The sequence below is a fragment of the Thunnus maccoyii genome, chromosome 19, assembly GCF_910596095.1.
Source record: "Thunnus maccoyii chromosome 19, fThuMac1.1, whole genome shotgun sequence".
Lineage (NCBI taxonomy): Eukaryota > Metazoa > Chordata > Actinopteri > Scombriformes > Scombridae > Thunnus > Thunnus maccoyii.
Window position 1 is genome coordinate 24982873 of NC_056551.1, and position 21282 is coordinate 25004154.

The window sequence follows — 21282 nt, forward strand, 5'->3', positions numbered from 1 at the left end:
AAGAAAACATTGGAGGACATCGCCTTGGGCTTTGGGAGACAGTGATTGACATTTTTCATTTTCTTCATTCTATAGATAGATAGATAGATAGATAGATAGATAGATAGATATTATTTATTGATCCCTGAAGGGAAATTCAAATTGTCAAGAGCTCATCAAAATATAAAAACAAAAAACTACCCAGTCAATTCAGGAGGAATTGAACTTATTGCTGTTAGTCTTATAGACCAAACAAGTTATCGATTAATTGAGAAAATAATCAACAGATTAATCAATAACCTGCAAAGTTAATGACATTCCCATCAACCTCAGCAGTATTTTGTGTTTAGTGCTAATTAGCAAATACTAACACACTAAACTAAGATGGTGAACGTTGTAAACATTATAATGTAGCATGCTAGCGTTGCCATGCTAGCATGCTGATGTTAGCATTTAGCTTAAGTACAGCATGTCAGAGCCTGTCAGACCTGCTAGTTTGTTAACCTCAGTCTGGCTCTCCTGGTTAAATAAAGTTTTTTTTTTATAAAACTACAAACATTTTCTCGAATTTATTTTAGGCTTTGAGTATTTCTTCACAATCAGTAGGCTTGTATTGGCCTTATTACGCTCGGCGCTCTGGGCAGACAGGCAGCACATTGTTTTAAAAGCGCTGCGAGGAAAACGAAAGGCGTTGAAGTGGCCTAGCATCAGTTTGATACGGCTCCCAACTTGCTTCAGAACTTTCTTGGATAATAGGAACTTGCTTCAGATTCAGAGCATTTACACAAAGAACAGACCACCAGTTTTCCTGCATCTGATTGAAGCAGAAACAACCAGCTGATCAGACCTGCTGTTGGCATTTCAGTCATCCCACATGCAATGAACACTGGTGGCCTCACCAGGACCACATCCTCCTGCAGTCATTCAATAGTTTTTACATGCAAATTGCACTTTTTATGTATAAGACAAAACCATTTTTTAATAATTCATTCATCTGTGCTGTACGTAAGCAGTTTCGTGTTGAACTTGTTAGCAAACAGTTGTTTATTTCCACATCCAGCAGTTACGGAGCAACATTATCATTCATTTGGAGTCGTGTTTCTGTCCACCTGGTGAATATAAGTCCAATATTCACTCTCTTTTAGCTTCTGTTTTTGCTCTCTACCAACTCCTGAGGGAAATATCTGGCTCTTTAGCTGCTAAATGCTCCACTATGTTCACCAGCTAGTCTACAGCTAACTGTGTCTGTTTGGTGCTGAGCAGGTAGTGTACAGTGGCTTTTTACAGCTTTTTCTCTGAACGACTGAGACTCGCTGAGACTGAGCAACGACCCCCCAGTAATGGAGGCTTGGCAGCAGATCATCGTGGGGGCCGATGGAGGGGGAGGCGCTGTGGGATCCATGGAGGGGTGAAACACGCTTCACCTCCTTCCAGCTAAGTAAATCTCCCTAATTCTACGTGATTCCTGAAGTTATTGTGCTAGTCTTCTTCAACACAGCCGCAAGGGAATATACACAGCTGCTTAAATTCACTTTATGCTGGGGTCAAATAGTTGTTTTTGTTTGCTTTATTAGTTTGGCTTTGCTGTGGCCACGTGATTCATTTGCTCCCAGATTTGGCGTGTTTGTTTGTTTGATTTTTAATTATAAATTAATTGACCCGCTGCATTTTGAGGGAAATATCCCGGCTGTGTCCTTAGGCTGTTATTTAGCGCACATATTTGGGGCATTAGGACCCACCTTTTAAAGACCGCAACTATTCTGCCCTTAACTTGGCCTCTCAGAACATACGCTCTATGCCATCCCTAAATCCTGGAGACAACCCGACCTGATCACACAGGAGGAGGAGGTGAGTATCTTCCCTGGACTCTTAACACCTTGATGTGCTGGTGGACGGTGATTTTAAAGAAACTCTAAGCCTGAACTATTTTATAATATTTTTTTTATCCATTGGTTTTAATAAAGTGTATTTCTCCAAAGACTCAAACCTGTGTGCAGTTTTGACAGAGAGCTCCCCAGTAGGACAGGGAAAAGAAACAAACCATGGTTTCGCCCCGTTACACTGCTGCGGCCGAAACGATGCTATGAGAGCGCCGAGAGGGAACCAAAAGAGGAAAGTTGCAGTCAGACAGCTAAACAATGACATGAAACTGACTATAAAGCTCCGTAAAGCCAAGAGGAGCTGCAGAGTCACTGATAATAATAGTCACTAAGCCAAAACCAACACATCACACACTGACAGCTCAGACATGATTATGAAAACATAGATTATCGCCGCTTTAAAAAAAAAAACAACAACTTTAAAAGATAATTATCCTGTGCAGATTGTTAAGCCTTTTGAGGCAAATTTGTGATTTTGAGCTGTAAAACTAACTTGACTAGAAATCAATAAAAAATATTGAATCACCATCATATACACTGCTATAACTGTGGTTTTAGTTATGTCAGCAGTGTTTGTTCGTACTATGCCTGTTGCCTGTTCAGCATGTGGCTTCTCTTCCTTTTCTTGATGTGGTTTTCCTGTTTGAACAATGCCAACAGATGCATCTGCAGTAGATTTTGTCTGTGTTGCTCTGTTAGTTTTCACATGTCAAGGTGCTGTTTGTAATATTCAGCTGAAGTTTTGTTCCATGAGCCATGGGTGTTATTTAAACAACATTCTCAACTTGTTGTTGCAGTTATTTTTACATATTTATTTGATTGAAATCTACAGTGACGATGCATGTGTGAAGAAGTTTTGTGCACACAGAAATAATTTGCATATGTGTAAAAAGTTCAAATATTTTGTGTAGCCGATGTGTAATTAAAATTTGTGAAGGAATATTTTCAACAGTGAGGTTTCACAAAGTCTGAGAGACGGACACACAGATTTCCTACCTGTGTATGCGACACTGAAGTTACAAGCTACAAGCTGCAAGCAGAGACAGTTTAGAAACGGTTTTGTTATAGAGCATCTTTGATTAAACCATAGACTGTTGTCACTGTGACGTCACCCATTGGTTTGTGGACTGCTGTTTTGAAGCCTTGAGTTTAGTGATTTGACCATCGCCATCTTGAATTTGACTGTCACCATCTTTGATATTTAGAGCCAGAAGTGACCATTTTTGGATGAGAGGGTGGAGCTGACCCTAATGCTAGCTGCTAGCTTGGTTAGCATGGTGCATTTATAGTCTATGGTTAACTGTGATAATGCTAATGCTAATTATCGCTAGCGAAAAACGGGCTTAAAACCATTCAAACAAAATGTACGTCCCAGAAAAAGCTGAAAATCTGACTCCTTAGGGGGTCTTTTAGTGCAGCCAAATGCTGAACAGACTTATTTGGGCGAACAAAATGTTGCAATTAACTTTAATGAACTGAAAACACACTGTGAAATAGCAGCAGCTACGTCTATACTCTGTGAATCTGGGGTTACGTTACATAACCAACGTTGTCGCTGTGGTAGCGACTTGTCAATCACAAATTAGCCATGCCCTAAAGCAAAGAGGAGAACGGGGGGAATAGAGCCTGTGGGTAACATGAGCCCACCCCCTTTATCTAGGTAACCATAAACAAAAGTAATCATGTGACCACAAATTAAGAAAGTATAGTTCACATTACTCAATCCATCTTGGACTCAAGCACATGGAGAGAGTGGTCAGCAAAACAGAGCAAAAAAAAAATTTTGTCATGTCAAGTGAATTCATCATGTTACTAAAGTTATCAGTCTTGTATCTTGATTGAAAAGTTTTGGACATTATTACATGTTAATTTAAGTCAGTGTAAGCTACAAAACAGGGTCATAAACTTAGCATAACTGTGGATCTGAGCCACTGTATGAAACAGTTTTGTGAAAATGGAGGTTGTGGGGTAAAACGTGCCAGTGATGTTGGGGCAAGTTGAGTCAATGGTTCAATTTACCCCCCAAAATTATTTTATGATATTCTGTGATATGATATTTCTGTTATGATAGAAACGGGCTGTGCTTTAATTCCCAGGAATTTATAAAGCAATAGTTATGATTTTTGGAGTGAATCACGTGATACTGATGTTGTGGATGGCATAGATAAGACTGCTACAGGAATATTATGTATGATGACTGCACTGCAAAATCTTTGCTGTTGACAATTTTGATTCACTTGGTGAGTGAGGTCTGATGAAGTGTCTAAAAATATGAGAAAGCTAGATGACAAACATCTACTCAATATTCTTGTCTTTATTAGTATCAGATGATGCAGGTTGTATCTTCTAATGTTAATAACAGAATTAGGCAGGGTGGATTATTATTTGAATTCTTATTCACCTAATATGTGGATGATTGAGTGAACAACTGAATGCTTGTAGTGTCACTAATGCCTCGAATCATATTTTATATGCAGATAATTTGATTCTATTCCACAAAGAGCTGGTCCTCAGCATTTGTTGAGCACAATAAATATAATTCAAATAGAGTGAAGGAGTTGTAATTCTTTGTAAAGAGGATACTTTTTCATAATTCAACCTACTTGCAGGAGCTTTTAAAGTAAGCAGAGAGGTCAGATGTATTCATCAAAAGTTTATAAAGGATTTCATAGATTTTTGATGGGAATACTGTTGCTCAGGGCAACACATTTCTGTAGAAATTTCAGCTGATGTCGAGGTCTGCCTGTTCAAGGATCACTGTGTAACAGTTGGCTCGGTTCATGTTAAAGTCTGATAAATGGGACCAGTACCATCTGCTGTCAAATCAGTGTACCTGCAAAGGGTAGAAAAAAATTATTTTTTGGGGATCCCTGAGGTAATAACTCCGCCATCCTGGTCTTCTGGCTGAAGATACATGGGTTTCATATAATAAAGGGCATTGCCCCACACATTACTTCCTACCAAAAATAATTTCCTGCATTTATATATCTCATGTACTGCTTGTGTATGTAAAGTATCTTCTGAGCCTGATGAGAACTGTAGAATTTGATTTTTTTTAGGTGGAAATACTAACCCAGTATATGGTTTTAAAGGTATAATATGTAATTATTCCACATTAAAATGTCTAAGAACAACTAGACCTATGTTATATATGTTGTTGAGTTGTGCACTTACATTATCCCAAATGTTTCCAACAATTTTCAAACCCAGAGAAATCTGTAATTTAATCAAAGTAACGGACCGTTTCATTTGGTCGCCTGTCAGTGGCATCATACCTCCTCTACCAAAGAGTAAACATGCACAAGCTGCATACAGCGGCGCTGTGTTTGTCCGCTACAATGGCGTCTACCGAGTAACTTACACACATACAAGGTAATACATGTACTTATGTACTTTTTCTTAGGTATTTATATATTTTCATGGAGGACTTTTACATGTAATGGAGTATTTTATATTTCTGTATTGATGCTTTTGCTTAAGTAAAGGATCTGAATACTTCTTCCACCACTGTCTATATTATAGGATTATTATTACTGACGTGTAACTTTATAAACAGCATTTTAAAGTTGGAGCTGATCAAGGATACTTACCACAATAAAATGTTGTTATGGATAAATCATCTGTTTAATCTGTTACTATGCATCATATTTTAAAAGTTAATTGTGTTTTGTTTGTTAAATCTTAATCTGGTGAGTAACCTGAAGCTATTAAATAAATGTAGTGGAGTAGAAAAAGTGCAATATTTGCTTTTACAATGTATTGGAATAAAAATATAAAGTTGCAGAAAATGGACATACTCAAGTAAAGTGTAAGTACCTCAAAACTGTACTTTAATTTTTAAGTAAAAATACCAACACTACAGTGTAAAATACTTAATTATACTTTTACTTAAGTAGGATTTTTTATGCAGCATCACCACTGGTACATTGTTATTCTGAAGACACAAACACACACAGGACATGTGATCAGAGAAGCTGCACTGGTGTCACATGTCCACCAGGTGTCAGTATTTACCTTTTCTTTGAGTTACAGTAACTGCTTGATTGAGCAGCTGTGGAGTAAAAACACACCTGGAGAGGTCTCTCTTCACAGGAAGGATATGCTGAAGCTAGTTTGAGACTTAAACAGTCTGAGTTAGTCAAATCAAGTGGATATCTTCCAAAGTTTCAGTGTTTTTATTATAGAATTCCCTCTTTGTGTTTCCCTGTTGAGCTGCAGAGGAAAGACAGAAACAAAAAGAGAGACTTTGGCACTAATACGACTAATTTGATGCTTCATATTAGCTTCAGATAAACTTTTAAATACATTTATTGCACAAAGAGATGTGTTTATTAATGTATTAGTCAACAACTATAACTCCTCCTGTGGACGCCCATAACTGGAGGGAAAAAAAACACAAAAGAAAGAAACAGAAAACACACCAACAATACAAATGTTTTTGGTTTTTTTTGAGGGGGGGTACTTTTGTTGGTGTGTTTTTCTTAATTTTGTTGTGTTTCTGTTTCTGATTTTTTAAATCTTTTTGTTTAGTTGATATGCTTTCTGGAATGTTTTTTCTGTTTGGTTGGTATGCTTTTTAAAAAATTTTAAAACTTTTTTGTAAAGTACAGTAAATATTCTGTTTTTATGGTGTTTTTTATATGTTGTTTTTTCTGTTTTGTTGGTTTGTTTGTTTTTTATTTAGTTGGGGTTTTTTTTTCTGTTTTGATGGTGTTTTTTTCTGAAATGTTGTTTGCACACCAAGGCCACCATACCTATGTGTAAATCCATCCCTTTCATTCAGTTTGTTTATTAGAAGATAAGAAAAATCTGTGGGGTTTATTCCAGACAGCAGGTTTAACAAACTCTGACTGTAACCCTGAACTCTGAGTCGATGATCCCTGAGATGGAAAACTCAGAGTACATGCCCATCAGACTCTGTAACGTCTCCTCACACTGAGTCTCAGCGTTTGTCCCGCCCCTGTGACGAGGGAGTGTCCTGTAGTTGGAGTAAACTGTCGTCAAATACCTGCATCTCCATTCATTAGTGAGTCACAGGCACTGCAGGTTAGACAGCAGCCAAACGGCACACCTCATTATTCCAACTCAACAAACTGGACTGTTGCTATTTATTGAAATTGCTGAATTCTGATTTTATTACAGTCAGTGCATGAAAACTGGATTTACTGCAGCTTCGGACAAATAGAGAAGGACAACTTTTAGAACACACACACACACTTCTTCATGGAGATTGAAAGCATAGTGGCAAATAGTGCTCTTATTAAAGCCAGAGAAGGTAAGAGGCCTTTTTTCATGTTTTTATATGAGAAATGTCAGTTCTTGGAACCTGCTACATCTTCTTCAACATCTTTCAAATCCCTCCTTAAAAGATGATTTTATTAGAAAACTTTCTTGTGGATTTACCTTTCCATCTTTGCAATTTTATATCCGGTGTTTAATGATCTTTTTGTTTAATCTTTATGGTCTCATTGTTTGTTTTTATTTGCTTGTTTTCTTTTCTCTGTGAAGCATTTTGTAACTGTAGAAGAGTAATAGACAAAGTTTTAATATTATATAATATTATGTATGTATGATGTAAGAGGAGGACAGCTTATTATTATTGTATATACAGTATTATACCAATAATATGTTTATATCGTCACATCTAGACCAAACAAACATGCGTTGCATATGGTTTTAGATCAATAACACTTAGACTTCATTTTGCAGAATTTTCTTACGCACTCAGTGACATTATCTCAGTCAGGATCACAGGTGTAGACGTCTATCTCCAGTCATGTTTTGGTTGTGTGATCAGAGGACGGTGACTTCCCTAAACAACACAGTGTCAAGAGCTGAGGAATGATGAAACTGATCACAGATTAGACAAGTGAACTGATTGTTGCTCTGTTTACATGTTGCCATGCAAAGCTGGTTCAGTTTTACCTCAAAACAACCTTAATTTTAACCTTTCTGGGTTTAAGCATTCTGTTTCTCCACAGAGAAGATCTCACTGCCTTTGAACAAAATCTGAGCAGAAAGCCACTCATTCATAGATTAGAGACATATTGAACTATTGAAGTCTCCCTGAAAGCAACATGAATAGACTATATGTGCTGTTTTGTGGAAATTAAGATGTAATCTTTAAGTGACAGCATGGCCATTTAAATCTGAAAGAAAGTTACAGAGTAATGTGGTCCCACAGGCTTTGCTTACGTGTTCCCAGAGCTATTAATAGTTGCTTCACTGTACTGGAGCATACTATTGTCTGAAACCTGACAGGCTAGGCATGCATGTACGCGCGTACACATTTATGAAACACTGCTGATAGACGAGTTATTCATTATCATTTTACTAATGTATTTTCACAACATTTCCACCTGAAACAGCTTTTCTTTTTTCCCCCGTTCTCTGTCCTGTCTGGCTGCAGGTGGAGGCAGTAAAGGCAGAAGCTGGAAATGGAAAGAGATGCTTCGCTTTCCTCACATCACCCAGTGTACGGACCTGGCCATGAACATCGGTGTGTGCACGAGTGTGTTTTATAAGTCAATGCATGTTGTGGTTTGTTGTGTGATTTCACATCATGTTTTTATTTTTTTTTACCTTTCTCCGTCAGAACGAGACTACTATAGTCTATGTGTGAAGCAGCCTATTGGCAAGAAACTGTTTCAGCTCTTCTGTCGGAGTCGGCCTGATCTGCAGAACTACATATCCCTCCAGGATGCTTTGGTACACTTGAAACTATGAAAAAATATGATTTTAATATTTCTACTGTAAGAAATACAGAGTGAGTTAATGCTCAGAAAGAAGTACATGCTTATGCAAACTGTGTCAGACTGTAATTTTACAGAATACAATTAGAATAAACACTGAAAAAGCACTGAAAAGATGACAAGACAATGCATCAAATTTGGGAGAACAAAGTCCAAAAATTGCACAACATTATTTATAAGGGTAGTGAAGTAAAAGCAATTTAATGAAGTCCAGTCATGTAGTCTGTAATACAACACAGTTTGAGCATGGACTGAGTTTCCCAAACATGACCATGCAACATGCAAAAGAACGAGGAAAAGAAAAAGGAAATATTGTATGAAAATGAAACATAATAAAGGCCGTCATGTGGGACAAAAATATAATGTTCATTGTAAACAGACTTAATAAGCAAAATAAGTTGAATTATGAAACTTTTTACAAAACTCTGCTGTAAATTTGGCACATTTTTAGTGTCACGATTAACTATAAAAATATATATATATTCATAAGCAAATCTGTAATAAGGACAGTAGAAGTATTGGACAAATTAACCATGAAGCAAAAACTATGAAAACGTTGGTAAATGAGCAACATTTGGATACAGTATGAACAGTAACATGCAGGAAAAAGTCGTAGGACAGACGTGTTGCTTTGCTGTGTCTTTGGTGCATTTGGTGCAGGATGCAGTTTTCTGAGTCTGATGCCCTCATTAATAGGAACAGCTTCAGTACACAGGAAGTGATCAGTGCAAAAATGTTATTTTAGTCAGTTTTAATGACATTTTCCTATAAGTCCTCCTATTCAGCATTAATAAGCAGTATATAAACACTGGTTTATAATGTTTATAATGTAGTTATAAGCAGATATAAGTGTTTGTTAATATATATAATATAACTATAACTCCTCCTGTGGACACACATAAGTGTTGCTGTATAAACAGATAATGAATGACAATATAGTAAAACACATTTGTAATAATGTAAAATATGTCTTCATAGGAGAAGATAATGTAAATTGATAAACACTTAAAATGCCCTAATATCTGCTTACAACTATATACTTCATACATTAAAATGTTTTGGAGCTTAAGTTTGGGATTTGTTTTTTTCTGTACATGTGTATCTATTTCTTTTTTGTCTCCTTCAGGACGTATTTGGGAAGAAGTCCGATGAGGAGAGGAGAGACTTTGGCATCAGCATCGTTAAGAGATTCCTCAGTAGTCAGGTCTGACAACTACACGGAAAACACAAGTCTTTACTAGTTACAAATACTTATGCGAATGGATCTTTTTTTAATTGTAAATGTTTATTTTTACTCCAGAGTAATACATCTCCATATAAATCCACCGAGAGACATAAATGCTGATTTTAACTGGTGGTACTAAACATAATAAATCACTGCTGGTGTTCTGCACACTGTTTTTAATACTGCATCCATGTTTCTTCAGTCCATTCAGTGTGTGCCCATCTTGCTGAGGCGTGAAAAGAGCTGCATCAAGAATCTGGAGTTCGATCCCTGCGTGGACGTCTTTTATTACTGCAGGGAGTAAGTCCATACATGCTGTCTGGTTATATGTGTGTGTGTGTATATATATGTGAATTTAGACATGTTTTAAGACATAATTTGTGTCTGAAAAATCCAGAATCTATGAATATGCAAATACTGTTCACTTCGAAAGTTTAACAGCTTGACACAAGATGTCTCCTCCTTCACTGTAAAGTTCATTCTCAGTGTTTGTGCACCGGATGCTTCAAGTTTCCATATCACACTTGTGTAAGTTGCGTACTGGATCATGAATGGCTCCAAACTAGTTGTGATGTCACAAATCCTGCTAGGTACATATGTTAAACTGAGATTTAAAGTCCAACTGAAAACTGCCTTTTTTGTCCACTGCAGCATAAATATCTGCTCTGTAAATCACTTGTCCTTTGTTGAGAAAAAATCCAAACTAAAAGAGAGAAATCTATAATTTCAGTTCTTTGATTTCATGATGGCGCCCCCTAGTTTTACATCATTTCCATCATCCACTTACGTAGCAGGAGTCCTTTTCAATACATCAAATCAAATCTTTCCATAAAGCAATAACATGTCATTCTATCGTAGGTAGAGCAGTCGTTCACACTGAGCCTGATTGCATCCTGCTACACAACACAAGAGCCACAGACTCTGAACAACAACCCACATTAGCTTTCCTGCTAAAGTCTCCTTCTCATTTAACATGAACACATGTCTTGTCCTGCAGCTTAGCTTGTTGAACAAGCCACCAAACAAACATTCACCAGGGAACGGTGCACCGCTAATGATAGTTAGCAGCTGGGTAGCTAATTAGCTGCTCAGCTGCAGCACATGAAACAGCATGTAAACATAAATGCAAATGTCACTTTGGTGATTTGGTTCTTATGCTTTAATACCATTGCTAACAACACACTATGACTTGTAGACACAGCAGTTAATATACTTTGCCCCCGTTCGTACGGTGTAACACCAGGAGTCTGCTACCTGTTGTCAATCAAACACAGACACCAACATACACAGAGAAGAGAGCAACATCCAACTGAAGGAACAAAAAACAAAACACATTTTTGTGTGCTTCAATAATGACTAACCTCTCTGTTTCATGGATTAGAGATCTACATAAATACCTCAGTGGAGATCCCTTCAGCCAGTACCAGGAGAGCATGTTTTTTGACCGTTTTCTGCAGTGGAAGATGTTGGAGAGGTCAGTATGTTGGGTAGCTGGTTTATCTGCTTGTAGTTGATACACTCCACTGCAAACACTGTTGACTCTGTGTCACAGGTTTTCTTGTAGAACAAGATTTTATATTTTAAAAATTTGTTCTAATCAAAATGAAAACAACCTATCTTTCTCTTCAAGGCAGCCCATCACCAAGCAGACATTCAGACAGTACAGACTGCTGGGGAAAGGAGGGTTTGGAGAGGTAAGGCTGCAGTCACCTCACCGTAAAGACAAATGTATTTCTGTTATGGTTGTTACTTAAAGCAGCGGTTCCCAACCTGGGGGTCGGGGCTCCTTGAGGGGGTCACAAGAATTTCCTCAGAATCATTTCTCTTAAATTACTGGATGATTTTTCTTCTTCAAAACTATCATATTGGTATTTGTTGAGTACTAGTACTTATAACTCAATAAATACTTAAATAAAACAAGGGGGAAAACAGTTTTTGGTGGGAAGGGTCGCTAAGGCTTAGGCATCCAGTGATGAGGGGTCACAAGTACACATAGCTTTCTTTTAAAGTGGAGATTTTCCATTTCAGCGCGTTTCCAGGTGAAAAAAGTAATATAAAGCCTTTTGTGTCTCCAGAGGGAGCTGTGTGAATCTGATAAACTGCTTCAAGTGAGTCTGCATCCGTTGGGGTTGACCACAAGTTTGAAAATGAACTCTGTAGCTCCTCATCTTTGCTGGATGCTTGCAGCTCCAGACTACATTAGCTACTATTAGCATAACACACCTGAACGTCTGAGCAAACTGACAGCGGTCAAGTTGCATTGTGAGTAATGAGGGCACCAGATTTTAACAATGAAGAAGAATGTGTGGAATAAAAAAGAGGAAATCTCTGGTTCTGCTGTGTTGATTTTGATCCTTAGAGTCTGTCAATGTTATAAGAATCTAATGTTAATCTGTGAAGTGCTTTGTTAATGGTCACTCACAAGGATTGGTTTACCCAAATGAAAAGAAAAAAAACAAACAAACATTCACCTTTAGTGGTATCTGGCTTTTCATAGCCAAAGGAAGATATTTGCGGCTGACAAACATTGATATCGAAACATGACTCAGAGTCTACAGCCATGCTAGCAGCTCTGAGAGACTCTGCTTATGCATAGTGGTGCTTTGTGCTATTGATGCTAACTTTAGTATCTCAAGTTGGCGTTCAGACCGTCATCAGCTCTGTGTGAAAAAACGCAGCCTGTCATTCATTTGAACGGGAGCAATGCATTGACGCAACAAGGGTACCACTGCAGAGAGCGTGGCGAAACACTGCAGGGTCGTCCAGCAAAACAGTTGAAACTGGTTTAACTTTTGCTGCAACACAAGCCGACGTCACCTATCAAGGCGCCGCGTTGGCCAATCACATACATGCATGCACACATACTCACAGAGACAACGCTGATGTATGTGTAGCCTAATGTTTACCATGCTCACCATAGTACAGCTGATGCTGGTGGGAACTAACAAAAATATCGAACAAATTATAATTTTGACCTGATGATGGCGCTAGATGAAAAGTCAGAGGATCATCAAAGTTACTACAACTATTTCTTAGAGGAACATGAATGTCTGAACCAAAACTCATCACAATGTATCCAATAGTTATCAAGATATTTCACTACATGTGTGAACCTCATGGTGGTACTGTAGGAAAAGTCAGAGAATCATCAAAGTCATTGGGATACATCATCTTGGAACCATGAATGTCGGTACAAAAATTTCGTACCAATTCATCCAGTAGATGTTGAGATATTTCACAGTTTAAATGAAAATTTTGATCTGATGGTGGTGCTAGAGGAAAAGTCAGAAGACCATCAAAGTCAGTAGGATCCATCCTTCAGGGAACATGAACATCTTTACCAAATATCATGGCAATCCATCCAGTAGTTGTCGAGATATTTAATAGTCACGATATCTTGGCCTCTGTCGCTTCTATTTTTTACATTTATATATATTTTTAAGTATAAATATATTTATTTTAAAATATGATGATTATTTTTCTTTAAATCTGTCTCTCAAACGTCCCCCAACATTATGGAAGTGCACTTCACTGGATCACTGCTCCTTTTAAACACCTGACTCGTCTTTGATACCGACAATAGTCTCAAAGACACACATGCCACAGTTTTACTGATCACATTCTGTTTTCTCTCCAGGTGTGGGCTTGTCAGGTTCGAGCCACAGGAATGATGTACGCCTGCAAAAAACTGGAGAAGACCCACGTGAAGAAGAGGAGAGGGGAGGCCATGGCTCTCAATGAGAAGGAGATACTGGAGGGGCTGGACAGTCGATTTGTGGTAAGATTCCCGCAGTTAGGCTTTTGTTATTGAATCCTTTGGTTTTCTGCCCGTTTTCCAGTTTACACAAGGCTTAGTCTACAGCCAGGAAAAAACAAACAGTTTAATAGGCAAATGCTGTTTCACAGTTCAAAGAGGTCAAAGACGTGTGTTTAAAGAGGAAATAAGGTGGAAAAATGAGCGAGACGTAAGAAATACAGTCTTTATTTCTGTGAACATTTAGGTAGGTTGTCACTTCTGTACGGTTTTCATCGATGTTTGGCTTTGTCTTGGGAGGTTTTTTTGGTAAAGAGGTTGTTTTAGTTTTCTCCTCTGAAACTGCTGTCATATCATCTGGTACAGGAGAAACAGAAAACTGGTAAAGTGTAGTTTATTTGTAATGATGGATAACAGCAAAAATAAATGTAATAAATGGTAATAGCAAAATAGCAATGTTCAGGTCATGTGCTTCTACTCTTAAAGGATCAGTTCACAATTTTTGAAGTCTGTCTGAAAACAACAGTGTAATGTGCTTTCAGTGTAAGTGATGCGGACCGAGACCTACAGTCCTGATTTTGTGCAAAATTGTATTCAAAAGTTTATCTGAAGCTACTATGAGGGCTTCAGTCTGGAAACAATCAAGTGTATAATCTCCAAAATATGTTTAATTATTACAAAACTTCCCTCCTTTGAGTTTCCCTGTTGAGCAACAGTGAAGGATAATAAAACACAGAGGGGGTTTTGTACTAAAAAGACCAACTTTGGAAGATGTTTTCACTAATTTGGATGACTGAAGCTTCAGATAAACATGTTTGAATACAATGAATAAAATGAGGACTGTGTATTTTGGCCGAAATCACTTACACTGAAAATGCATTATGAAAGGATCTTTTATTAGTCAGTATGAACAGGAGGGATGATTACAGCAAGAAAAACTTGTTTCAATGTCCATTTTGGCACCTGACTCCTGTTTACTTGTTACTTGAAATTTTGCAAATCTTTCCTTTAAATAAGTCTTCAAAGATAAACCTTAAAAAACCCTAAAATCCAATAGTTGTTGAGACATTTCACTAAAAAACCAAAAATGTTACCTTCATGGTGGCGCTGGAGGAAAAGTCAGAGGATCACTAAAGTCTGTAGGATGCATCGTCTGGAGAACATGAATATCTACTAGGGGTGTGCCCGAATACAAATACATTATTCGGCAAAGCACAAATAGTGGGTTTTATACGAATGTTTGTTTCATACAAATATTTAAGAAATTATTTGTTGGGGGTGTTCCCCAGAGATAAAGCTGAGCTACTGACACAAGCAAAGTGCTCCCAATGGACTCTCCATAGCCTGTTGTTCACCTTCTCCTTTCCACAAAGTTAGATTGTAAAAACTAGGCAATAAATGAAAAGTGCAAAGCAAGAATTGCCTTTGAAGTTCCTCCCTACACATTGCATGGTGTGCTGTCTCTGTGTTATGGGTGTCTGCATGAGGCAATGAGTAAAGTTTTAGCTCAGTAGTCAGCACAGTCATCTATGATTTGGGAGACTCCAGTTCAAGACCTGATGTGGGGACCTCCTTTGTAAGGTAGTTTATTCATGAACACTTATTGTAACACTTTAATTTTCTAAAATAAAAAATGTCATAAAACAAAAACAGGATTTTTAAGCCTCTTTCCACTTTTATTCAAATACAAATACAGATACAAATAACTTTGCGGCCTCAACAAATACAGATACAAATACAAATATTGGGATCTCTGCACATCCCTAATATCTGCGCAAAATTTCATCACAATCCATCCAACAGTTGTTGAGTTTGGAGTTTGGTTCAACTCTTCACATTCACTTTCTCGTCCTCTGTTTAGGTGAGTCTGGCGTACGCTTATGAGACCAAACACGCCCTGTGTATGGTGTTGACCATGTTGAGTGGAGGAGACTTGAGGTTTCACATTTATAACATCGGAGCGCCCGGCTTGGATATTGACCGAGTGCAGTTCTACGCCGCAGAAGTCTGCTGCGGTTTAATCCACCTCCACCAGAAGTCAATAGTTTATAGGTAAGCGTATTTACAAACCAGCGACGCAATAAGTCACACCTCTACAGACTCTAATGTGCTGTGTTTTATCATCCAGGGATCTGAAACCAGAAAACATTCTCTTGGATGACAACGGTATGTACGACCTCAGTCAACACCTTTTGTTTGTTTTAGTGATCAGTGTGCAATAAATAGCAACGACTGCTACACCATAATAACCTAGAATCAGATCACATTCCAACCTCTGCAGACAGAACATGATGAAATTACTGACAGCCGCCCATTTGAATGATTCATACGATAACAGTCCTGCCACACAATTGCTTGTCCAATCAGATTCATTCCTCAGATGCGTCTGCTTGCTTTAGAGAAGGAAATAGTGTTGATGGTATTTTGACATGGGTACAAACAAAGGCAGGATGAGGAAGTAAAGAGTCTGTGGGAATCAGGTGTGGTGTCGTCTATTTTAAGAAACTTCTGCACCTGTTCCTTCATTCTTGGCAGCATGTTTGGAGACTTGGAACCAGCTTTCTTTTACATGCCTCGGTAATTACAAAATGACCAGTTAATATACTTACGGTTGTCACACGGAACTAGCGTGCACTCTGACTTTACATAATACAATACAACTTGTATCATCAGTTTATAAACTGAAACTCATTTTACATCTTTAGGCAAGTTCTAGTTCAAGAGATTTACACACAGATTAAACATACAGTCACACATATGACACAAAACATACATATCACATCAGATCTCAGTTAGCAGCACATTGATAATTGGTTTAGCAACAGGACAAACTGGTGTATAAAAGAATTCTTCAGCCTGTTGCATTTAAATTGAGTGACTCTAAATCACCCATTAGAGGGCAGAAGTTGGTGCTGTCCATTTAAAATGTGAGGAATCAGAAGAGATACTGTTAGCAAGTCTAAGCGCGCTCTTACTGTGAGCTATTTGATATGAGCTACAATAACCTTTGCACAAATTTGGAATTGACAGCACAACACTCTGAATAACAGAAAATAGAAAATAATCTGGCTACTGGGTCCAAACAGTCTGAGTCTACAAGAAAAGTAAATACGCTGCTGTATCTCCTTACAAATAAACCCTATATGAGGAGTCCATGATAGAGTGGCATCTATCATAACACCGAGGTATTTGTATGAAGAGACTTGCTTAACTTCTACATTGTGGATTGTCACTAAAGGCAGCTGACAATCAGGAGGAAGAAAATAATTTCCTCTGTCTTATTAGTATTGATAATAAGAGCATTTTTGTCACTCATTCAATTAGCTAGTCAACATTACACTGGTTCAGTCTGGGGTCATCGCTGTCAGTCAGCAGAGACAGTAAGCTGGAATCCTCAGAAACTGGTTAGGCATACTGTAAAGCTGCAGGGGAGGGAAGTGGAAATTGATCAGGCAAAAGGGAAAGCAACCAGGAAACCAGTTCAGTTTTTTATTTTTGGGTTTTTTTCCCCCCCCTAAGGACACATCCGCATCTCTGACCTGGGCCTGGCTGTGAGGCTGTATGAAGGCAGTCTGGTGCGAGGCAGGGTGGGCACGCTGGGATATATGGGTACGTATGTGACTCACATTAATGATGATGTACTGATGTCACCAGCAATCTGTTGATTTTCACCTCAGAGGCTGATTTCACCGAATGAACCATAAAAGAAAACTGACCTGACAAACACACACAGATATAAAGCAGTAGGCACTCTTTGTCCTCCGTAGCTCATGTAATTTACATACTCTGCTCCGAGTCCTTGTTTTTTTTTTAATAATAATAATAATAATAATTTTATTAAATAGCACTTTTCAAGCATAAGCAAAAAGTGCTCTCCAGATTAAAATGAATAAGTACAAAGTAAAAGTATATATAAACATATATAAACAAGTAAAATAAAAGAAATAAGCTCATATAAAGCAGGTAAAATGCCAATAAAAGAACAAACCTTGAATATTAAACAGATAAAAGTGCAAAGTATATGGAAGCTTGCATATAAAAAATAGTAAAATGATACTAAATAAAAGCAAAAAATTGTGATGACAATAAAATTAAATTAAACACCATACACCAATAATAATAATAATAATGAAAACAAAATATAAAAGTGATGCATTAATGTAAAAGGTTGTTAAGTATAGGCCATCCTGTAAAAGTGAGTTTTGAGGAGGAATTTAAGTGCAGTGTGACAAAGAAAACAAAGCAGAAGCGTAAAGCAGAGCTATCAGATCAGTATAATATAGAAATACTAAAGTCCTTTAGAACAAAGGCTACGTTCACTTTACATGCTGAACTGGCCGAATCCAAATTTTTTACCTCCAACTTACTTAGATCAGATTTTTTCACTGAAGTGTGAACAAACCAAATCACTTGCATATGTGGTCCTGGACCTGAGTTTTATCTGATCTCTGGCTGTGCGACTGCTGTCATGACGATCAGATTGGAGTCTGTGTGGTTTCTTGAACGTCTTGCTTCTCTGCACATACTGACGTCATCATTCAGTTTCGACACCTCGCAGCCCTGGTAGTAAAACAAAGCGACGGCGGTCAATGGAGAGACCAGGAAGTTTTAGACATTTATGTAGAAGCTTCTATTGAAACCAAACTGGAAGGAGATTATCGTAACCGAACGCTAGCAGCCATGTTTAGAGTTTGACTGTTGCAAAAATTACATTATTTGTCTTCAAACTGGAACCAGATACATGTCACTTACAAACATAATCAGATCACAACAATAGATCTGGCTAAAAAAAACTTGTAACTGAGCATTAAGACCTGCCATGTTTGATGGCGTGATAAATGCATGTATGTGTGAGCGTGGTCATGGGAATGTAGAGGTTTGTGTGGAGAAAAGATCAGAAAAAAGGAGGGAAATGAAACAACAACACCGCTTCTAGCAGCAGAGCGGACACAGAGTTCATTGATTTGCATCCTGTTTGCAGCTCCGGAGGTGATCGGCCACGAGCATTACGGGATGAATGTGGACTGGTGGGGCCTGGGCTGTCTGGTTTATGAAATGACCGCAGGACAGCCGCCGTTCAGAGCCCGAGGAGAACATCCGAAAGCTCCGGACATGGAGAGACGGATTCAGATGGAACAGGAGGAATACGGTGACAAGTTCAGCGAGGAGGTGAAAGACCTCTGCTCACTGGTGAGTTCTTAGAAAGCCTCAGGAACTGCTCAACGGGCAGCTACATGAATATTTATATTTATTTTTCTCTCCTGTGATGTAGCTGTTGATCAAGGACCCCAGAAAGAGGCTGGGCTCCCGGGGCTCAGGAGGAAGAGAAGTACAGTCACATCCCTTCTTCCGAAAAATCAACTTCAGGATGCTGGAGGCGGGACTTGTTGAGCCTTCATTTAAACCTGATGCAAGTATCCCAAACTGTTTAGACACAAACATACAATATCTCTACACACACGTGTTTTTACCTGTTGTGCTGTTACGTAGTCTGACGTGGGCAGTGGTAGAAATACTCAGGTTTTTAACTTCTTAAAAGTGGTAATACTACAGTGTAAAAATACTCCATTACAAGTGAAAGTATGGAAGTATTATTAGTACAATGTACAATTTTTTAATTTAAACTACATTTACAAGTTTCCTATGAAGTTTCCCAGGAAAAAAAATAATTTTCTATTAATTATATAGAAAATAGAGACAAAGTTCTGTTATTTCAGCTACAGTTTAGTTAGTTATGTTGTGTTTATAAGCCAGTTGATTTCTAGAGGACAGAACTGCTTTATTTAAACCGAAATATTCAACATTATTCTCAACTTTATTCTTCATATATGCTGAATTGTGCAGATAAATTTCACATGTTGAGCTGACCTCCTGTGTACAGACTAAAAGACTTTGTAGGTTACATCAACTATCACTGCAACAACTGAACTTTATCTCTAATTTTGCAGTAATTAGTACCAAATTACATACATTGTTTTCAATGAGCTTCCAAGGAAATTACACATTAATATAACATTTTTACCACTATAACCTTCATAGCTTTAAATTGTTAATGACTCATTTTATAGTTCTTTATAGATTGGTAAAAAGCCATTATTCCTATATTAATTTTTGGGTTGCTGGTTTACATCCTGCATAAAACATGACTAGCTTTGTCTTTTTCTTGAGCTCTTTAATTCTTCAGAAATTCACCTCAAATAGACGGTTTGAGCACTTTATATCTTCTGGAAAAAGTCTCAAGGCATCTAAATAAAAATAAATTGTAGACTTAATAGCTTATAAATCCTAATCCTAAATTATGCTTTATTGGAAAGACGTATCCTGCATTTCAATGTTTGTAATTTTAATTATTTTATATACTGTTGGTCACTTAATACACAGTATTTTATGAGCTCAACAAATGTTTTGTCTGTGAAATCTTAATATTCACAGTAACTCATAACTATAGATGTGAAATAAGTGCAACTATCTATAAAACTGGACTTGAGTAAATGTGGAGGTGGGTGATAAATGACAGAAAAACTGAATTTAGATGTATGTTCACTGTATGTCGTCCTGTGCTTTTACTCCTCTAGCCCAGACTGGTGTACTGCAGCGATGTGCAGGACATCGATGAGTTCTCCACAGTGAAGGGAGTCGTTCTGGACCAAACAGACAACAACTTCTACTCCAAGTTCAACACAGGCAGCGTTCCTATAAGCTGGCAGAACGAGGTGAAGTCATTTCTACTTTACATCGTACAATCTGTCCAAACATAATCTACAAAGCTCACTGTCTTTTCTCTCACTTCCATATATAGATGATAGAGACGGGATGTTTCAAGGAGCTGAATGTTTTTGGCCCTGAGGGGTCTCGATCTCCAGACCTGGACTATTCCCAGACCCCCGAGAACCCCAAACGCAGCCTGTTGGACCGAATCTTCCGCAGACATGTAAGAACACAGTCTACTGCTTCTCACAGCGTGTATATGTGTATTTATATGAACACTGTGTATTCCTCTCTCCACCCGTAGCATCCTCCAGAGCCGTCAGAGGAAAGCAGACAGAATTTGGTGTCCAATGAAACCTACATGACGTCAGAAATACTCAGCACTGCCCTGTGAGGACCGTCACAGCACAGACTGCTCTAAAGACACTGAAAAACAAACAACAAGCATCCGCTGTAGCACTAAAGGACAGCTGAGGCAGTTTGGATGTTTTGATGTGGGATTGTATGAGGTAGTTATCAAGAGTCTGCGTATTACCTGCAGTAGATTTGGGTCGGCACACTCCCAGTTTGGAGAAGCAAACAGGAATACCGACCCAAATTTACTTCAGGTAACTAACGGACTATGGATAACGACCTCATACAACCCCACTTCAAAATCTAAACTATCCCTTAAAATCACAGCATAGCATTTTTCTTTGTGTTTTGTTCTCCTTACACTGACAGCTACACTATATTAGCACTTTCTCCTTCATCTGTTCTCAGTTTAATTTTACTGTTGGGTCAGTTATACACACACACCAATACTACACCAATACACACATCCATTTTAAAGTCTAACTGAAATCATATTTATTCATTTTTTTAAGTCAAAAATTATGGCAGCATGTTTTTTGAATATATTGTTAATAGTTTTTTTATTATTAATAAAAAGGAACAAAAAAGGTCTTTTGGGGAAATATCAGAAATGCTCCTTTTTCAGCCAGC

General features: G+C 37.9%; 1 protein-coding gene across 2 annotated transcripts; it reads left to right on the top strand.

The window, feature by feature from the left end:
- Positions 1–1241: 1241 nt before the first annotated feature.
- On the top strand, positions 1242–21238 carry grk5 (G protein-coupled receptor kinase 5). 2 transcript variants are annotated; one of them, XM_042396265.1, is made up of 16 exons: positions 1242–1417; positions 8269–8358; positions 8455–8567; positions 9738–9815; positions 10039–10136; positions 11218–11310; positions 11467–11530; positions 13474–13614; positions 15452–15642; positions 15719–15756; positions 17110–17199; positions 18572–18780; positions 18863–19000; positions 20166–20303; positions 20390–20521; positions 20603–21238. In XM_042396265.1, the coding sequence occupies exons 1-16, from the start codon at positions 1354–1356 to the stop codon at positions 20690–20692; spliced, it is 1767 nt and encodes a 588-aa protein (XP_042252199.1). In that variant the 5' UTR covers positions 1242–1353; the 3' UTR covers positions 20693–21238. The 2 variants fall into 2 exon arrangements, with proteins under 2 accessions (XP_042252199.1, XP_042252200.1); XM_042396266.1 differs by lacking the exon at positions 1242–1417 and adding an exon at positions 6646–7134.
- Positions 21239–21282: the final 44 nt, after the last annotated feature.